Raw genomic sequence first — 22,029 nt, 5'->3', positions numbered from 1 at the left:
GCTACTTAGTTAAGTAAACAAGGCAAAGTTTCCAAATCAAAACCACAGTTCTAGATGAATTCTTGTTGACACAGCCAAGGCATTCGGTAGCATCATGTCTTGCTTGCCATGAACCTAGATTTTTCTATTTTAATATAAACAATATATTGAAAAGATACCAATTTTTTTGATATGTACTAATATGTTAGAAAAATAAATCTTCCCAGCTGATAAGAAATAAGAGACAATTAAAGGCTGCAGAAGAGCCCAGATGTAGCTAGACAGTAACATGTATGCCGCCTAGACAACTGAGACTTATTGTTTCCATCACGGATCAATTTTTTTCTAAAGGACAACTTTTCAGCTTCCTCCAGTATCCTGGTCTGGGTACCATGCAATTTAAGAGCAGCTTCTCATTGTCTGTGTCTACGGCTCTGGAATTAAATCTGCATCGCCTCCAGACTCCCTCTCTGTGGCAAGAGAATCTGGATGAGAAGAGAGAGAAAAGGAAAGATGAGTTCTGATTACTACCAAGAAACATTCTCACAGAAGTGATTTATTTCCTTTTTAATATTCTGGCTCTCACACTGTACTTAGTTTCAGAAAAGGTTAAGACATTTGGAAATTGACTCATTTTATCTTTTGCTACAATGAAGGTAACAAGGCAGCCAATCAGGTCTTGGATTAGTCTGTATTCTAACTAATGCCACCTGGGGCTGGTTTCATTATGAATGTGCCTTAATTCTAAGAACCAGTGTGCTGGGCTTTTAAAAACTATTTACTTAGCTGTGTGCATATGCTTATGGCACACACATGCCACGGCACACATGTGGAAGTGGACAGATGGCAGGCAGGTTCTTTCCTCCCACCATGTGGTCTCCAGAGATCGAACACGGGTTGTCAGGCTTGGCCGCAAGTGTCTTTACTCATTGAGCCATATGACCCATCCCCAATGTGCTGCTTATGAGCAAGAAATATGCAGTTTTGAGATACACAAGTTAAATCTTGTCATAGTGATAAGCTCAAAGTTCAGAAAGCATTTTCAAAAGATTAACATTTAGAGATAATTTCAACATGTGAATTAACTTTGAGAAAATAATTTAATTTTTAAATTACATTTATTTTCTCTATGTATGGGTATGTGAATACTATGTGTATGTGTGTAAGAAATAAGAGACAATTAAAGGCTGTGGAAGAGCCGGTGCATGTGTGTGTGTGTGTGTGTGTGTGTGTGTGTGTGTGTGTGTGTGTGTGTAGGTTAGAGGGCATCTTGTGAGAGCTGGTTCTCTTCTACCATGTGGGTCCCTGGGATTAAACTCAGGCTGTCAGGATTGGCAGCAAGTGTCTTAACCCACTGAGTCATCTCACCAGCCCTAGGAAAAGCCTTTAAGGTCCTTTAAAATATGAATTTATCAGACTGAGAATTTAACTTCCAAGATTTAGTCAGGTGTCCAACAAATTCCCTCTGATATTTCAACAACCTAGTTCTTGGTTATTTATTCCAATTAACCACAGTTAAGCTTTTTTACCCCATTTTTGTACTAATAACATCCAAGAAAATTGACAAACCATTTTCTTTGAGAGATTAAAGGTATCTTCATGGCTTGGCAATTCTGGATGACAAAAATATTTTGTTTTCACAAACACAAGTTACCTTTAATCACGGTATCATCTGATGAGACACAGGAATGATCCTTTCCCACTCTTTGTAATGCACCCTAGCAAAAGGAACCTTCGCATCAGTATCATTTTAAAAAATATAGAGAGTAGTTAAAAATCAGCAACAGGACCACAGACAAGCCAGAAGAAATGGTAAGCAATAAAAAGCATTCTTACTAAATTATAACAGTTTGATTTTAAAGAATCAGAAACACTCATTTTCCTGGAACATCTTGGCACTAGTACATTCTACATAGGGAGGAGAGTACTTTTCCCCTTGTTTGTAAGCTTCTCAAACCCTGATAACTTTGATGAAGGAAGGAGAGGTGCTTAGGATGTACCTCAGTTGGTAGAGTGCTTGCCTAACACACAGGAAGCTTGATCTCCATCACTTGAGTGTGGTGATGCATGCCTTGTAATCCCAGGACTTGGGAGGTGGAGGCAAGAGGATCAGAAGTTCAAGGTCTTTATCCTCTACTACATAACCACCTTGGGGTCAACCTGGGCTACTCAGAGGACCCTGTTCAATGAGCTGCTATGCAAAAACATTATCCATGGTAAGCCACAGATGAGTCACTAATGACTATATTCCCTTCAATAACTCATGGTATTGTGTGAGACAGAAGCTTCTTAATAAGGCATTTCCTTATGCAAACTTGTGAAAAAATTAAATTTTTCAGATAAAATTCTAAAAAGTACAGTCAGAAAGACATCTAGAGACTAATGACTTAATGTCATGCATAATTTAATATCTCATAATACTCACTTTTAAAAGAAAGCTCATTTGTAGATGGCTGTTCTTATTTAAGAACTCTCTTAAATTTGTGAAAGGATCATTTAAATCTTATTCATAACCAAATATAAAATCTATCAATGCCTTTCTCATCGGTAGTTTCTAAATACCTGTTCATTGGCTTAGTTGAAGCCATGTGCAGCTACATACAGATAAATGTCAGTTTGAGTAGTCCTAAATAGCTTTTTTTCTCTTTATCAGCGTCAGGGCATTTTATCCTACTAGAGTCCTGTATCTCGGTATTTGGCCATGGACTCTTCAAAATGAATAGATGGGGACAGCCAGAAGGTAAAGGAAACCTTAATACAGATGAAAAATTACAGTAGGCTGTTGTCTTAGAAAAAAAAAAAAAAGAGGTAAAGAGAGGAGTTCAATGCTTTCACAGTGACATGATCCAAGAGGGTGTGTCAGGAAGGGCCTACAGCATGAACAGCTTCAATATACTGTAGACAGCCTTCTAGTTGTAGCCAGTATGGAATGAGCTTATTGTAGCTTCTCTTCCACTGACCACAACTGAAAGTTCTGGACATATACAGCACACCACACCAAGCCACACTAAACCATATCAAACCAAACCACACCAAACCAAATCAAACAAAAGGAACTACCTGACAAGTGTGAAAAGTAAACAGGAGCTGGTAGGTTGACACTAACAGTGAAAACTACACGTGGACCTCTCCCTTCCCCTCCCTCACCTCTCTCTCCCTCCCCCTTCTCCTCCCTTCCCCCCATCCTCCTTCTTCTTCCCCCCTCTCTGTCTCTCTCTGTCTCTCTGTTTCTGTCTCTGTCCTGCCCCCCGCCCTCCGTATGCATGTATATGTGTGTGTGTCTGCGGGCAAGCCAAATCAAAACTGTACAGCGGGTAGACCGCAAAGCTCTCAAAAAGAAGCCTCTATTTTCTAGCCAGAATAGAAGGAAGTGTCTCTGAATTCTACAAAAACAGGAAATGGGTGGGAAATTCCTTTATGGTTACTTCCTTCTCGTTTTCCTCCTGTCCCTGTGGTGAGTGACAACAGCAGCCTTGCAGGCACCTGGAATGTGGGAGGAGGCCCATCTCTCTGGCTTGTTAGCTGAATAGGAGGACAGGTTTATTATTTCCTTTCTCTTCCCAGCTTCCCTCCAAGAGGCAAACTCAGTTACAGAGAGCCTGAGGAACACAGAGGAAACCAAGAAAGAAACATAGCTTTCTACCCAGGGGACCAAAAAAGAGGCTTCTGGGGACTTGACACAAAAGGAAATACAGGCGCCGGGGAGACAATTCAGTTGAATGTGTTTTCTACACAAGCGTTTGGATCTGAGTTTGATCCCTGGTACCCACATAAAAAGCCGAGTATGTTGGAACACACTTGGATTCCCAGTATAGGGGGAGGATGAGGCAGACAGATCCTTGGAGCTTGCTGGTCAGCCAGACTGACCAACTTGGCCAAGTTGGTGGGCCCTTGATCCCAGTAAGAGACTCTGTCTCAAAACAAGAAAAGCAAACAAAAGAACGTAGATGGCTCCTGAGGAACACCAGAAGTTGAGCTCTGACTTCCACACATACATGCGTGTACACCCACATATATGTGCAACTGCACACATACCACAAAAGAGGAAGTATAGAGGAAATCTCAGAGGTAAGATGGTGAACAGTGTAAACCCTGCTACTATACATGAACTCATGCTAAGTCTCAGGATCAGCCCTGAGTTGTGCATGGCAGGTCAAGCAGGCCCAGCAGTCTTTGATATCTTTCTACCAACCACACCAAAACTCCCAGGTGGACCTCTGAGCAGCTGAAGTACTGGGTAGCCCTAAGCAACAAGGCATTGAAAAGTGAGAGAGAGAAGAGAGAGAGAGAGAGAGAGAGAGAGAGAGAGAGAGAGAGAGAGAGAGAATGATTACAACAGGAACCTGAGTTTATCACCTACTACAAAGGCCCATCAACCTTCTTCAGAAGATGTTAACAGAACTCAAGTCTTACAACATAAGACTCAAAATATTCAGGATAAACCCCCAAATTATTTAGCATATAAAAATTTAGGGAGACTTGAACCATTTCTCCAAGGAAAAGACAATCAAAAGACACAAACCTCATTAAGACCAAGAATTGAACTATCAGAAGCAAGAAGTTCTAAAAACCCCAGATAAAGCAAACCTAAATGCCCAGAGACACATTACAATGGCTGAGGAAACCACCCAGCCTTATAGTCTTAAATGAGGAGCAGACTATAAAACTATATATACTGCAAAACATCTGTGTGTCTGCAATGTGTGAATGAAATACTTAAATTCAATGTAACCAGTAAAAAATATCAAAGAAAATCTATCTTTGTATAGTGTTTATTACAGGTAGCTATTTTTCATTTAAATTTTTTACAAATTTATTTTTAATTTTATGTGTGAATGTGCACATGAATGCAGTTGCTCTCAGAGGCTGGAAGAGGGCGCCATATCCACTACAACTGGAGTTACAGGTGAGTGGCCCAACGTGGCTGGAACTGAACTGGTGTCCTCTGCAAAAGCAGCATGTGCTCTCAGTTTCTGACTATCTCTCCAGGCCCTTCCTTTTAAAATTTTCTTCTATTTCCCAGGTTTTTCTTTTTTGCAACGAAAAAGAACACCAGACAATTTTTTATTCTTTAACTTCAGTGAAAAATCAAGGAGTAAAACATGAACTTGACAAAGTGATGTTGGGACTACAGACCAGGGACTTTGAATGTTGTTATGGTGTTTTCAACTGTTGTTGCTACAGATTGTTTCCTTTATTTTTCCTACTACAAGGGCTTTGAAAATTGCTCATCCCATCACCTTTCATTAATCAGTGCACAATCCATACCTCAGAGGGATTCTTATCTACCTTAGGGATAGCATTCCAGACATTCTCGGGGCTCACTGTCTCCTCCATACCATTTGAAAGGTTCAAAACCTACAGAAAAAACACAAGGCTCAGAGAAAAAAGTCAAGCTCCCCAAATCATAGTTGACAGATGTGTTACAGTAATCCTTAAAAGAAACACTTAACCAGTTATGAAGATGATAACATTAAGGACTGGGGATGTAGCTCAGTTGGTAGAGTGCTTGTCTAGCATGCATGAAGTCCTGGGCTCAATCTCCAGTATTACATGAACCATATGTGGCGGTGCATGCCTACTACCCCAGCACTCAGGAGATGGAGACAGGAGGAGCAGTGTTCAAGATCACAAGGCCATCTTTGGCTACTATCAAGTATGAGGGTAACCTGGGATACATGAGCCATTGTCTCAAAAAAAGAGAGAAATTAAATTAAACCTTGCATTTTTAAAAAGTTATTTAATAACCACATGATTAGAAGAAGCATTTCATTACAACATTAACATATTCAGTAACAATTTCCAGAGCAAAGATGCATCTCTTTCAATATTGGCTATAATTTTAGGTTCACAGTTGAATTAATACAGTTATACAATATTGGACTCAGTATAAACCTTATAAGACAAAATTGAATGAGGTTTTAACCTATAAAAAAGATCTCCATTTCATTTTAAAATATACTATTTCATACAGAAAAACTCATTTTTAATGCTACTAACACTTAGATGTTTGCAAATGCATCTCTTATCTCTAGGTATCTGATTATTACTAGTCACAGTAGGTTACTTTCTGAGATCCACCTAAGCATAGATATAAAATCGGGTAGATTTCAATGGTAATGTGTTTCACCTCTACTAATTAACATGAAACAAATTTTTATGCTTCTTCCTCAAATATAACTCATTTTTAAAATTTTGTTGATTTTTTTTGTGTGTGTGTATTTCATACAGAACATCCCAAACAATCTTGTTCGTCGATATACCCACATCCCAAATGGCACTGTCCCGTGGTCCGCCCCCCCAACTGGAGCCCATATACTCTGTTATCCCTGTTACTGTCCACTGTGTTGTCGGTGCCCCCAGCCATTCTCCAGTGCTTGTCCATCTGCTGACTCTACTCAGCCTATCTAAAGTTCCTTGTTTCAGGAAGATCAGCTCTTCCTCATCTAACAGCAATCAGCTGCCAACATTCCTTTAGATAAGATTGGGGTCTGCTGTTCATTTTTCCAGTTCTATCCTGGGTTACCGTCTGGGAGGCTCTTGGGCCACCCTGGCTAACAACTCTTATATCTCTTGTCTGGCACTGTTTCTTGCTATATAGCTTTTAGCTATACACATGGACTCTTAAAAAGAATTATATTGATCCCTTTAATCATTGGTTATACTTTCCTTTTGGGTGTTTAAGACTATACAGTTGGTCCAGATAAAACTATTTTTTTTTATTCTTAAGGTCATTTGAGGATCTGTTCCTCATGGGTCACATGGGATTGGAAGGAGCCCCTGGCTCCTTTCTTTTACCAGTTCCATCTATGTGATAAGTCAAAGGTCCTGCTTGACCATGGCTGGCATTGCTTGGAGGCATGGAGGAAATATTTCCTCTGTGTTGATGCTCCTCTTTGTAGAATGGACACTGGTTCAAGTCCATTTGGTGGGGCCTCCATAGCCTCCTTGATCAAAAGGACAGGTGACTCACCACAGTTACAGGACATTTTGAGAGATGCTCATAGTCCTCTGGAGCTTAATCAACCTAGGAGGGCAAGGAGCAAAAACTGTCCTTTATGTCCCTGTGACCAAATTAGTATAGTCCTCAAAGTATGGCTGTTAGACATCCAAGAAGCTTAGTTCCACCAGTCTAGTACTTTTAATTACCATGTGCTATGTAGATAAAGCTTGGGCAAAGACCAAACATTCTCAGATAAACCTTGCCTAGACATGTATTATATTCCTTGAACTAGTTGTATGTATAATTTGTCACTGGTTGTTCAATTAATATGGTTCCCTCTGGATTTTTCAAACTAGGTAGGCATTTATCTCTTGTACTGTGTAACCCTTCCACCATGGTTTCCCCATTTAAAGTGCCCCCATTTTTCCCATTTCTCTCTTAATAATACCCTTCTCCTATGGTCCCACCTCTCTGGAGCTCCGTCTTTCCCTGTATCCCCAAGGTTCCTTGATTAATCCTCCCTTCCCCCTCCCCTTAAAATAAGCCCATTTTTATCCATATCTCCCTTATTAATGCCTGTTTCCTACTGGTATTCTCTTTCAGATTCTTTCTTTTCCTTTACCTCCCTGGTTCCTTTCCATTATCCTGGTTCTTATAGTTATGTCTGGATACATACTTATCAGGATTTGGTGCTAGGATCCACATATGAGGGAGAACATATGTCGATTTTTTTTCTGAGATTGTGTTACTTCACTTAGTATAACAGATTCTAGTTCCATCCATTTACTTGCAAATTTCATGATTTCATCTTTCTTTACTGCTGAGTAAAACTCTGTCAGATAAATGAACCACATTTTCATTATGCACTTGTCAGTTGAGGGGCACTTAGGTTGCTTCCATCTCTTAGCTATTGTGAAAAGAACAGCAACAAACATGGATGTACAAGTGTCTATGCAATAGGATGAGTTCTTTGGGTATATACCAAGGAGTGGTATAAGTGAGTCAAGTGTAGGTTCATTCATAGTTTTTGAAGAGTTCTCCACACTGCTTTCCATGGGGTTTGAACAAGTTTGCAGTCCCATCAGCAGTGGATGAGTATTCCTCTTTCCACACATCTTCTCCAACATTTGGTATCCTTTGTTCTCTTGATCTTATTCAGTCTGACTGGAGTAAGATGAAATCTTAAAGAGGTTTTAATTTGCATTTCCCTAATTACTAATGATGTTGAACATTTTTTAGGATGCTTCTTAGCCATCTTTATCTATTCTTTTGAGAACTCTCTGTTCAGCTCTTTAGCCCATCTTTTAATTGGATTACTTCCTTTCTTAACTCTTTGTTTTTAGTTTGTTATATATTCTGGATGTTAAAACTCTGTCAGATGTGTCACTCATGAAGATTTTCTCCCATTCTGTGGGTTTTCTCTTCACTTCCTTTGTTCCTTCTTTTCATGTACAGAAGCTTTTTAGTTGAATGAGGTGCCATTTGTTGATTCTTGACCTTGTTTCCTGAGCAATTGATGTCCGGTTTAGAAAATCTTTCCCTGCACCTATATCTTGTAGGTTATTGCCAATGTTTTCTTCTTGGCCCCTTTGTCAAATATCAGGTGGCTGAAATTGCATATACTCATATTTCGGTCATCAATTTTGTTCCATTGATCTACGGGTCTATTTTTGTACAAATACCATGTTGTTTTCATGACTATAGCTCTGTAATACAGTTTAAAACCTGGTATAGTAATCCTCCCAGCATTGCTCTTAGTGCTCAGGGTTGCATTGGCTATCTGAGGTCTTCTGTGATTTCATATGAATCTTAGGGTGTTTTTTCCAACTCTGTGAAGAATGTCATGGGGATTTTGATTGGCATTGCATTGAATCTATAAATGGCTTTTGGTAGGATGGTCATTTTCACAATATTAATTCTTCCAATCCACGAGCAATAGAAGACTCCTGGTGTCTTCCTCAGTCTCTTTCTTTAAAGATTTAAAATTTTATTTGTGGAGATCTTTAATGTCTTTGGTCAGGTTTATTCCAAGATATTTTTTATTTTTTGCAGCTATTGTGAAGAGGAGTGTTTCCATGTACTCTTTCTCTCTTATTGTTTGTTATTGGTATATAGAAAGGCTACAGAATTTTGAGTTTTCTGGTGGAATTTTTGGCATCTCTTAAGTATAATATATCATCTGAAGAAAGGGCTAATTTGATCTCTTCTTTTCCAATTATTACTCCTTTAATTTCCTTCTCTTGTCTTATTGCTCTTGCAAGAGTTTCAAGCACTATGTTAAAAAGGAGTGGAGATAGTGGACAGCCTTGCCTGGTTCCTGATTTTAATGGGAATGCTTCCAGTTTTTCTCCATTTAGAATGATGTTGGCTGTGGGTTTGTTGTATATAGCTTTTATTATGTTGAGGTATGTTCCCTCCAGTCCAATTCCCTCTAGAACTTTGAACATAAATGTATATTGAATTTTGTCAAAGGCCTTCAAAATCTACATCTATTGAGGTGACCATGTGGTTCTTGTGTTTGAGTCCATTTAAATGATTTATGACATTTATTGACTTATGTATAATGAACCATCCCTGCATTTCTGGAATAAAGCTGACTTGATCATGGTGGATGATCTTCTTATTGATGTGTGTCTGTATGTGGTTTGCAAGTATTTTGTTGAGAATTTTTGTATCTATGTTCATTAAGGATATGGGTCTATAGTTTTCCTTTTCATTCATCCTATTGGTGAAGCTTTGTCATTTCTAATTGGCTTACTGAGTGTTTCACTTCCTTCTTCATTTCAGCCTGAGCATTCACTATTTCTCTTTTCTGAATTCATTCAGAAGTTTATCCCTATCTTCTTTCAGTTCTTAGATTTCTTTGTGTGTTCTTTAAATTCACTGAATTCTTTTATCATGTTTATAATTGTTCTTTTGAGTTCCACATCTATCTTATCTCTAGGGGTTCTCATTGTACTTGTCTAGAGGACTGATGGTACTTGGTGGGGATATACTATTTTTATTTTTCATGTTACTATTTTTTCTCTATGACTTTGACATGTGGATTTCTTTTGTAGATTCTGGTTCTTGTGTGAGACTCAAGCCTTCCTTTGTTGAGTTTAGGTCTTCTTCCTTTTGTAAACTTTATGTGCCTTTGTGGTTTACTTTTACTTGTTGGGCATGAAAAGCTGGTTGGTCTAGTCTTCAGGCTCTTTCCTTTGATTTTACATTGGAAGGGCCAGATGGCTTTCATCCTGCTGCTCAGGAGTTCCCACAGAGGCCCAAGTCGGATGAGGATCAGATGTTCTCAGGCTTTCTCCTAAGGTCTGGATCCCTCCAGGAAAGACGCTGGCCTCGGGAGTTTAAGGGCTGGGCTGACCTGGGAGTAGGGCCCAGGAAAGATGCTGGCCCCACGAAGCTGATGGCTGTGCCCCCCAGGGATGCAAAGGGAGGTGGAACGAGAAGAGGTTCGAGGGCTCCTGGGGACAACAGGGAGGAATTGGGTTTGTCTAGATGCAAAGCATCAGGAAGCAGTGGGGAGTCTGGGCTAAGAGGTCAGTCCACAGGTCTGGGGTGTCACAAGAAGACATGGGCCAGTGCCCATGCTAGGAGGTGAGATGGGGTGGGGGAGCTGGGAGGGTGAATGAGGCTCGGGAAGTCAAGGCGCAGTGGGTGCAGCAGCCAAACTTACCCAGGGAAGCTGCTGGCTCCAGGAAGGGTATTTTATTTTTAAATATTTTATGTGCATGAGTGTATTGTCTGTATATGTGTAAGTGCACCCATATTGTACAGTGCATGCAGAGGAGAGAAGAGGGTGTTGGATTCCCTGGAACTGGAGTTACAGATAGTTGTTAGCTGACATGTGGGTGCTGGGAGTCAAACCCGGATATTCTGCAAGAACAGCAAGTGCTCTTAACTGCTGAGCCATCTCTCCAGGCCCCCCTAACATTTTAAAGAGTGTGCTCCAAACACTGTGTTGAGCATGCATGCCTACCAATAAAACTAGATTAAAATTTAGACCTCAAGTGTTCAAAATCTAGTGTAGAAAGACCTATTACCAGACAGGTGCAATATGGTATAATATGTCCACTCTGAAGCAGAAAGTTTGCTCCTATATGACCCAATGTCATCAAATACTGGAATATAATACAGGTATGAAGCTCTCTCCTGGAAGATATGGGGAAATCTATATAGTAATACCAGTGAGTACTTCTTGGAAATGGAAATGGCTAAAAGAAATCTTTAGTGATAATTTTGAATTAATTATTTAGTGAAGGAGATGGAACAAAGGGAAATGGGAGCACTGGTTAAATTCACCAAAGCACCAAGTGTGTGTTTGTGGTGTGTGTGTGTGTGTGTGTGTGTGTGTGTGTGTGTGTGTGTATGCATGCAAAGTCAAGCAGTTTGACATCTAATATATAGTATAAATTATAAAGAAGTAAAGCATAAAGCTGAACACTCCAGGGACACTTGGCAGAGCATCATATTAATGAACTTGTTATTTTCATGTGTCATGTTAATGAACACCAGTGGCTCTCCTATTTAAAGATTTATTTACTTATTAATTTATTTATGTGATGAGCATGTGCGCCTGCTTGTCTGTATGGGCACCAAGTGCATGCAGGTGCCCATAGAGTCCAGAAGAGGCCCTTGGTGCTAGCATTTCTGGTGGCCCATGTGGGTGGTGGGGACCCAGCTTGGATCCTTTGAAGTGCAGTATGTGCTCTTAACCCCGAACTATCTCTCCAGCCTTGGGTTCTCCCATTTTAATGGTGTGGAAACTTATATTCCTGAAACCTGCCTCCAGAAATTTGGAATCGGTAAGTCAGACCAAGGCCTAGGAATCTAGATTTTTAAAAACAGGTCAGTGACTCGAGTATATACTCTTTTACAGAAAACAAAACAAAAACAATAAACTATGCATTTCTATACCTTTTTAAAAATGAGGCAGATTTGAATCTCATAAACTTCATGTTAGCTCTGTGAGAGGAGACTAGAAGAAGAAAATAATATAAAAATCATTTGACTAATGTAGATAAGAAATGATGGGCTCATCAAACTACTGGCATTCTGCAGTCTGGTGAACTTTAGTAAAATTCTTGTCGCAGTCTACAATTGCATGTTGAGATAAAGTCCTTAAATTTCCCTCACCTTTGTGCCTTCTTCAGCTACTTCCAAAATCTCACACTTAGACCACGTGTTTCTGAGACTTGACCACACGACACACATGGATCCAACGGAGAAGCCTTTTAGAGTGTATGTGTTCTGTGGTTGAACTGCAAAATTGAGTAAAGGGAGACTCAGTATGTATCACTTAAAACCTTAATGTGAGATACACATGCAAAGTACTTTGCTAGTCTACATTTACTATCTCTATTTAATCAATAACATTTAATTGGTATGTTCTAAGTCTCTCTTTTCACTAATTTTATTTAAAATCATTTCAGTGACACAACCCCTTATAAGTTCAAGCACTTTCCTAAAACAAAACAAAACCATCAAATTTGACCTCTAACACTGAAAATTACTATTAAAAGCTGGTACTATTACTATCAGTAAAAATGTCCTCTTTCTGGCTTTATGACCTATAGCCTACCACATGCACACATATGTACACACGTGGAAATTAAGCTTCTGCATGTGATAGAGAATACAAGCTATTTGTTTCTCTGGGTCTGGGATACTAGCTAATGATCTCTAGTTTCATCCATTTTTCTCCAAATCTCATAATTTTGTTTTTCTTAAAAGTTTTTTCTGTTTTTAAAATTTTTTTTTGGCATACTTATTTTTATTTAAATGTTTTGCCTGTGTTTTGCCTGCATGTATGTAAGTGCATCCATATGGTGCAATGCCTGCAGAGGTCAGAAGATGGCATCAGATTTCCTGGAACTTGAGTTACTGATGATTGTGAGCCACCATGTGGATGCTGGGAACTGAACCTGGGTCCTCTGCAAGAGCAGTGAGTACCCTTAACCACTGAGCCATCTCTCCAGTCCCTTATTTTTAAAGATCTTTATATACTCTAGGTATTAGCATTCTATGTAGCTAACAAAGATTTCCAATTCTGAAACCATCTAAATAAGATTTTCTTGATTTTTATTTATTTGTGTGTGTGTGCATGTATGCTTATGTACATGCATATGGGTGTCCACAGAGGCCAGAAGAGGGCATTGGTGGATCTTCTGGAGCTGCCATTTGTGAGCTACTTGAGTTGGGTGATGTAATCAAATTTGGGTCCTCTGCAAGAGCAGCACGCCATCTGTCCAGCCTCCCTGAACAGGTTTCTAGGGATTAAAGCCCAGATGCAATACTGTGGGACAGTATGATCTGTATTTAGTTTTTAAACTGTATTCAGCAGATTACACAAATGGGATAAAAGATGACAAGATGGTACCATGGTGCTAGCCCTGAACATTTCTTGATGGTAACAGCATGGTGATTTTCATTCTCTTTGTTCTATTATTTTCTGTTTTGTATTATGGTTCACATTTAAAATAGAAACACTGACATTTAAAAGCACCATAATGGGGCTGGAGAGATAGCTCAGTGGTTATGAGCCCTTGCTACTTATGCAGAGGTCCTGGGTTCAGTTCCCATCATACACATAATGGCTCACAGCTTTGTCAATAACTCAAGTTCCAGAGAATCCAATGCCCTCTTCTGACCTCCTCAACCACTGCATGTGATGCACATATATACATGCAAGCAAACCACTCCTACACATAAAATAGAAATAAACAACTTTAAAAACTTGTTTAAATTTTTTTAAAAAAGGAGTCTGGAGAGATGACTCAGTTGTTAAGAGCACTGGCTGTTCATGCTGAGGACCCAGGTTCAGTTACCAGCATCCACATGATGGCTAACAACTGTTTGTAACTCCAGTTCCAAGGGTTCTGAGGCCCTCTTCTGACCTCTGCAGGCATTGCATGTACTGGCACATACATGCAGGCAAAACACTCATACACACATAAAATAAGAATAAAATATTTAAAAAATAATAAAAATAAAAAGCATAACATTGATCATGAAAGTCAAAAGGTAGTCATTTACTGTAACTTTAAAGCATTTTTATTGTTTTATAATCTTTTTAGGTAGCAAAGAAAATGTCAAATAATTCATAAGAAAGTCAATATATGAAATATTCTCCAAGCTTTACTCCTGACTGTTGGCTTTTCTGATTAATAGAGGCTCCCTAAATCTATTTTTTATTGTTGTTTAAGGGTTTCTAAATGAATGGTAAAATCAATGCATGACACAATTAAGTGTGTGTGAAAAAAAGAAATCTAGGTAGTCAAAGTGATCCCTATTATAAACTTATGCTTGCAGGAACACTTGGCCAGGGGAATGTTATTTATTTATTTATTTATTTAATTTATTTATTTACTAAAAAACTTAATAAAGACCATGGTTTTTTTCTTAAAACTTACCAAGACATATGCCATCTTGATTTTAATAATGAATTACTTACATTTTATATGTGACCATCTTTTGGAGATATGGATTTCAGTCTTATTTTATTTTTAATATTTTATTATTATTTGTGTGTGTATGTGTGTATTGCCTGCATGCAGGTACGTGCACCCATGTTGTGCAATGCCCACAGAGGACAGAAGAGGCTGTCGGATCCCCTGGAACTGGAGTTATGGACAGTTGTTAACCACCATGTGGCTGCTGGGATTCAAACCCAGATCATCTGGAAGAACAGCCAGTGTTAACTGCTGAGCCATCTCTCTAGCCCCCAGTCATTTTATTTTTAAACACGGAAGCAATATTTCAGCATTTCCTCTGGTGTATATATCATTTTACACTGATTTTGCAACTATATTTTCCATGCTTGGAAATGCTCTTCATAGGCCTACAATGGTGTAGACCTATGGTGTCATCCCAGCACTCAGGAGGCTGAGGAAGGAGAATCATTCATTCAAGGCCAGCCTGGGCTTTATATATTGAGACAATGTATCAAAAAATAAAACAAGGCTAAGAAAAGAAATCAAAGATCCTTCATAAAATCCAAATCTGATTCTCTTTCTTGTGCTTCATCTTTCTTCAAAAAAGTACTCATAAAATAATTATCCTTTTCTTTAAAATGAAGACCTTTTGAAAGATCCTCAGTGAGACTTAGAACTGAGAGAAAACAAACGTACCTGTTACAGCCTTGCCACACATCCTTCCATCCCTGGAATCGTCCTCAGAGAACAAAGGTGTCAACAAAGCCATGGTGTCTCTATTTTCATATTCCTCTTCAAAGATATTCATTTCAGCCTGTTTGGGGGAACCACAGCTCTTCTCATGATGGAGGAGTGGTGGCATCCAGTGGCCGTCCTCAGAAGAGCCCACACCACTTGACTCTCTCTCATCTTCTGCACACCTGGATTCCTGGAGAGCCCAATCAACAGTGACTGGCAAAGGACTTACACTGTCCTCTAAAGACAGCTGGGGTGTGGGTAGTTCCAGGTCTAGCTGCTTCTCGGCCTCACAGTCGAGGGGAAGCTGTACCGAAAAGGATTCCAGGGCAGCTCCTGCCTCACTGACTGGGGACAGCGGTGCCGTTGGTGACCCTAGGCCTAGTGCCTCTCTCTCTTCGTTCCCGATGGGGGAGTGCTGTAACTCAATGGATTCTAGTTCTAAGAATTCTTTGCATTCATTATCAGGAGAGAGGGGCACCTCCAGCGAGTTCAGTTCTAGTAACTCCTCTGTCTCACTAGAATGTGGCTTTATTGGGTTAAAGCCTGTCATTAGGTAATTATCATCAAACTTGGCTTTGTCCACAAAATGGAAATCCACATTACCCTCTAGTCTCTCAGAACCCATTTTACCTTTGCAGGGGTTTTCAAAAGCTTCAAAAATGTTAAGGGTACTATGTTCATAGAATTTACTCGACTTGGTTTCAATGATGTTTGAGTCTTTTTCAATTCTTTCAGAGAGCTTATCTGTCCGTGGTTCCGTATATAAGGTTTTATCTTGTACAACTTTATGACTTGGTTTCTTGAGAACAAGGTCAGGGCTGGGGCATCTAAGGACCCCCTTTCTCTCGGTGCCATGTTTCTCACAATATGGGTCACTCTTAGGAATACCAATTTTAGAATATTTCTTCATTTTCTCATTAATATTCTCACCTTTGCTTTTCAACTCGACTACTGCTAAGGGGATGCCACAGACATCACTTTTGATTTCTACTATTGTTATTTCCAACACATCTTCTGTGACTATTTCATAAAAATAATCATTTCCCTCTTGAGAGCATACACCTCCTGAGATATTAAATCCAGAGAGGCAACATGGAAATGCTTGCATGGGAACCAACAGAAGTTCAGAAGGAATGTTCCAGAGCAATTTGGGCTCCACACAGACTTCAAAGTTCCCAAAGTCCATAAGCCTGACGGAGGCAAGGTGATCTTCAGAAATATTAGTGATGAGGGCTCTATAATAATGACCATCCTCTCTGTATCTCACGATACATGGATCTCCAACACGGGGGCACTGGATATAGTTTCTCTGCTCCATGACCTGCTTTGCAGCAGTTTGAACTTCCCTTTCTAAATACTGCAGTTTCTCAGAATCAGCAAACTGACACCAAAAATACTCAGGTCCGTCTATCACGGTAGCATACACTCTTATCAACTTTGTTTTAGGATTATACCAGTTAAGAAATACTAAAGTGTCAATACTGGATTTGTTGGTTGACTTTGAACAGTCACCTTTCATTATTTGGGTAGTAAGTCCCATTTTAGATTTTTCACCCAAAGCATACCTGCTAATCACATCTTCCCCTATGATCCCATGTTCATCAGCAAGAATCACTTCCCAGATGCCTTGGAATTTCACAAATTCACAACTTATTTGAGCCTCCTCAGTCCTTTGGGAAAAGTAGCCAACCATTTCCTTACAACTTATGCTGTCGGAAGACAAAAATCCCCTTAAGGAGCAATGGAGACACAGCGCTGGTAACAAGGCGTCAACTGAGCCAAGCCTACCTGTTTTGTTTGTGTGAACTACAGACACGTTGCCATAGTCTATAAACTGTACAGAAAGAAGGTTGTTGGGTTGCTGTTCCATGACCACTGCGCGGTACCACAAATTGTCTTCTGGAAAAATGGCACATATCACGTCTCCGCTTTGCCAAGGCAGACCTGTGTGATACTGGGGCCTTGTTCTAACATCATTTAATCTCTTTGAAAGACGATTGATCTCAGCTTCATCTTCTATCAACTGAATGTAAAAATCTGAAAGGTTGTTAATATGAGAAATGTATACAGTTGTCTTAAAACCAGGTGCTACGGTCTTCTGTGGGAACTCACAAAACTTCAGAGGCAGATCTTTGTTACTAGAGTCCCCTATTCGTCTCTCTGGGAGAGTGACTTCTAGTTTTGTGGCACTCAAAGGTGGCTCAGCAAACATTTCTTCTTTCTTTTCTCTTGTTAATGGATATACTCCATCACTTTTGTTTCCTGGGGAGTCCTGATAGGGCATGATTAGGTTCGCCTTTGTTGAACACTGTAAATATCTGAGCTCCTTACAGACCGGGCTGAGCTTGGGTTTACATGATTCTCCCAACATCTCTACACTGTGTGATTTGTTCTCTCCTGGTTGACTTAAATACTCTGTAGGTGACAACATCACAGTTTCATTTTTGTCTTCAAGAGTTTCCTTTGTTTGGAGGAGGATTTCATTTTCTTTGTCTTTTCTTATTGCTCTGTTTTTATAACCAAGGAGTCCTAACTTCTCATTAATGCTGGCATTAATTTGAATGCTGTCGTCATAGAGTTCTATAATCAGTCTTCCATCTGGGTCTTTTGCTACAACTAAAGCTTTCAATGATTTATCTAAAACAGTTTCCTGAAACCATGCTGTGACTTCATCTGGAATACGACCATGGATATCAGATAAGGAACATTTAACAGCTTGCATGGGTAACAGGAGAACATCATAGGCATCTTGAGGTATCGGAAGCAGGGCGTCACTTGCTACGTAAGTGTTCCCAAAATCCACAAAGAAGACTTTATTTGGTTCTTTTTGTTTTATTATCCCCCTATACCAATTTCCATCCGTGTACTTGGCAAGACACAAGGTTCTGGGGATCAGGGAAGACATTTTTAAATTCAGCAAGACTTTACTTAGTTGTATAATGTTATATGATAACTGTTCTAAAATATTTGTATTTCTTGCCAGCTGGCAATAAAAGGTCCAAGGGTCATCAACGTGCGTGATATACACCAACTCTTTGCTGCCAACTTTTATGTCATGTGTAGAATAGTAGTAGGAATGTAGCTGAACGGAAGGTTCCAGAGGCTTCTGAAGTTTTACTGGTCTTGCCAGTCTCTTTTCTACCAAGAAACGGCAGGCACTCTGAAAGGGTGTTAACAAATCCACAACATTAAATAGCTCTTCATCATGTCCTGATGCCAAAGCAAATATCGTGCATTTTAATTCTAGGTTATTGTGCCAAGCGTTATCTACAAATCCACTAAAGGCTTGTATGGCCTTTTCATCCCAAACAAAGGGGTTTTCACCAGCTGGCTGAATTAAGTTATAAAGACTGCATCTAAAAGCCTGCGCTCTCACCTTGAGAAACTCTTCACTAATTGAGTATATGTGTTTCATGGATACCACATCCTTGTCTCCATAATCGACAAATACTACTTTGACATGCTCAAAGGATTGTACTCCATTAATCAGAGCTCTGGACCATCTTCCATTTGCTGTTCGCTTTGCCAGACAAGCGCGAGAGCTCCCTTCGTAAGGAGCTGGCGTGTTTTTGCAGTAGTCATCGATATTACGCATCAGAGTTGTGAACCCTAGCACGTTCCTCATCAGTTGGCACCAGAAAGAACCAGGGGTTTCAACATGAGACACTCTGACTTCGACGGTACTGCCCACCTCCAGCTCTGCTTTACAAGAATCATCTGGCTTCATTTTCAAGAAATTCAGTGTGAGGAGAGAAAAATCAGATGCTATTTTCTCTTTGTCCTGCATCGTTTGTCCTGCTGTAGCATTCGTAAGGCTGATTGTGTCAGTCAAAACTTTGGAAACAGCTAGGGTCTTACTATCTTTCTTGACTTTCTGTTCCCCCTCTACCTTCTTGGCAGAAGATGCCTTGCTAGTCTCCAAAACAAAATGACTTATGATATGGCCCGGGCAGTGAGGATTTAGTATAGTATTTTCTTTTATTTCAAATTCCTGATACTTGGCATAGCCAGCTTGTGCAATGACCTTACTAATGTTTTCTTCTCCTGTTCTAGATTCATCAACAATCTCTATAACATATTGGTGATCCTTCTTATCAAGAATATGAATCACTAACTCTTTATGGAGTACTGTCTTTTTAAAAAAAGAAATCGCCTCCCGGCTCCAAGTTTTTCCCAAAGGCCAAATATCGGCCAAGGTACACTTCAGAGCCAGTATTGGTAACTGCCTAAACTGCGGAAGCAACATTCTCACATCACACCAGTCGACATTTTCAGAATTGCCCTGATCCACCAAGAAAACATCCACACTCTTGCTGTCTAATCGGGTCACCATGGCCCGGTAATAACCATTTTCTTTCCATTTGACACAGCAAAGGTCGTCAGGCTCAGGTTTCAAAATGACACCATCCAGTTTGCTGGCTGAAGAATAGAAACTGCACATTCTCTTCATCAACTTGCTGAAGGTGCCATTGTGTTTCCTCAACCTAATCCAGAACTCAGAAGGACTCTTAACAAACTCCACTTGGGCATCATAGAAAGCATTCATCTTTAATCTGATAGAACTTAAAGCTGGAAGGGAAACCTCCTCATCCACTTCCTCAGCAGGGGACAAAGACTGAAATGTCCCATCTATTTCCTCCTCATCTTCCTCCTCTACCCCTTGGCTCTGAAGGAACTGGTCAGCCAGGCAACACGACTGTCCTCCAAACGCACTGTTGAGATTAATCCCATCTTCTCCATACAGGGTGACATAATACATGTGCTCAAAGGAACAATAAAACTCAATCTTCGCATTCACCGCCTGACCTAGGATCAGAGCCTTCAAATCACCTACTTGTGACCGAGACCAGCCTCTTCCACAGTCCCAGAGCCCATACAAAGCACAGGGGTAGGTCACCACAGGCATTCTGAAATAGTCAGGCAACAAGTAGCGGAGGCTACTGCAACTTACTAATTCTTTCCTTCCATAATCAACGTGAAGCACCTGGGCACAGCGCTGTGGCCGAAAAGTCTCAAGCAGGAGAGCCCGGTACCACTGTCCATCCAATCCACAAGAAGCACAGGGAGAGCCGGGCTTGTCTGGGCTCTCCTCCCTCTCCTCCCAAGTGGTACTGCAAGAGTCCTCATCCTCCGTCCCTGGGGACCGCCGGTATACCTGGGCCATGCTCTCTGAGAGGCTGTGGATCTCGTGCGAGAGACTCCGGAGTTGGCAGTGAATTCGGTGAGGATGACATACTTGGGTTACGACCACCGGCTCTGTCACGCCCAGTTGCAACTGGGGGTAGAAGTAATCCAAACCAGGATGCTCTTGTTTGGGCAACACTCGCGGGAGAACTCCGGAGGACCCCAGGCTAGCTGCTGCGGTCTGGTAGCATTTGAGTAGGGAACAGAAGAGACTGTCAGGTACCTGCCTGGCGAGGCCGAGCTCCTCCATCTGCTGAGACACAGCCGGCACCTCCAGCAGGACCAGACGATGGAGGAGAAGCACGTCCAGAACCCGTCCGTGCACCTCCTTGCCCTGCAGGTTGCTAAGAAAGTCCACCGCACTGGGCGACCAGTGGTGGGGTTCGCCACCGCCCGCGCCCTCACCGCCCGCGGGTACCAGGTAGGCCAGCACACAGCCCAGCACCTCCGAGGGCAGGTGGAAGAACTCACTGCGGCCGGGCGCCAGGGAGCCTGCACCTGCGGTGATGGTGCGGCCCTCATCCAGCAGGAAGACTCGGCTCTCCTGCGCCTGCCGGCTGATCACGCGGCAGCGGTGCCACAGAAGCCCCACCTGCACCAGGCACAGCTCTCCAGGCAAGGCGGAGGCGCCGCCCAGCGCCCACAGGCCACGCGTGGCTGCAGCCTCCTGGATCTCCCTGCTCAGCCGCACATACTCTTCCCGTCGCTGGCCCACCAGTCCCCATAGCTGCACCGGGATCACCTCGGGATGCACGTCCACGAAGGACACCCGCAGGACCAGCGAGGCCCCGGGAGTGGGCAGCCCAGGGGTGGAGCTCATCCCTGCAGCCCTCCTTGGGCTCCCCAGTGCCTCCAGGAACACTCCCACCACACCAGGACCAGGGGACTCAAGGAATGGGAGGACCCCGGGACACCTTCGGCCAGAGGCCTGGCACAGGGCTCGGAGACTCGCGTCGACTGGTAGGAGCCGGCGGCCGTCCAACCGCCCACCGTGCCTCGGAGGTTGGGCAGCGCGCGGCCGCCACGGGGAGTAGGCGGAGCAGGTGGCCACGGGGCCTGGGGCGTGGCCTATGGGCCAAGGGGACCTCTAGGGACTGTCAGCAGGCTTGGAGAGAGGCGGAGGGTTGGGATGTGGTCTGCTGCTTCCCTGAGCGTCTTCCAGTCTGCAGCACGGCAGTGGGGAAGCCTGGCAGAGGTCCACCAGGAGGGCAGGTCAAGGAAGTTATTGCCTTTTCAATTTTCCAGCAGTGGGTTGGGCGATGCGTGCCAAGCACGGTGCCAGGCATTGAGGTTCCGGAAGAGAAACTGGAAGGGAGAATGGAGACGCCAACGGTGGGTTCCCAGGCGTTGAAGCTGGAACACTCAGAGGCCCAACAGTGCGCTTGCGCCCTCAGTCCTTGGAGAGCATTTGACTACATGGTGCATTGGAGACTAACTTACCCTGTTTCATCATCTGAATTGACAGAGCTGTTAGGCACTTATAGTAAAGTCTGAGGTCATTGGTTCCTTCCCCGCACTTTATGGTATGGCTTCCTTTGCAGCACTGACATCTAACCGTGCCCTAGCTATGACATTTAACTTTTTAGGTATTCTTTATAGATTCAGAGCTAGCACAGAAAAGGCCCATAAAAGGCCGGGAGGACTGAGCTGTGACTTCAAACTCCGGCAGGGAGTGGTATGGAAAATGCAGGTGAACTTTGATACATGCCAGTCTAGCTACATTAGCTATGCTGTGCACTCGCAAAGTTATGTACC

At 41.8% G+C, this 22,029-nt stretch overlaps 1 protein-coding gene across 1 annotated transcript; it reads right to left on the bottom strand.

Annotated features, from left to right (window-relative positions):
* Positions 1 to 230: 230 nt before the first annotated feature.
* On the bottom strand, positions 231 to 21,094 carry Tdrd6 (tudor domain containing 6). The gene is made up of 5 exons (XM_017801574.2): positions 15,049 to 21,094; positions 12,056 to 12,180; positions 5,248 to 5,337; positions 1,634 to 1,697; positions 231 to 464 (listed from the first exon to the last, which is right to left on the bottom strand). The coding sequence occupies exons 1-5, from the start codon at positions 21,092 to 21,094 to the stop codon at positions 406 to 408; spliced, it is 6,384 nt and encodes a 2,127-aa protein (XP_017657063.1). The 3' UTR covers positions 231 to 405.
* Between the last annotated feature and the right edge of the window lie 935 nt (positions 21,095 to 22,029).

This window comes from Nannospalax galili, unplaced genomic scaffold (assembly GCF_000622305.1).
Source record: "Nannospalax galili isolate Female #2095 unplaced genomic scaffold, S.galili_v1.0 scaffold803, whole genome shotgun sequence".
In the NCBI taxonomy this organism is placed as follows: Eukaryota; Metazoa; Chordata; class Mammalia; order Rodentia; family Spalacidae; genus Nannospalax; species Nannospalax galili.
Note: the sequence above shows the minus strand (reverse complement) of the source record. Positions and strands in the feature narration are given on the sequence as shown.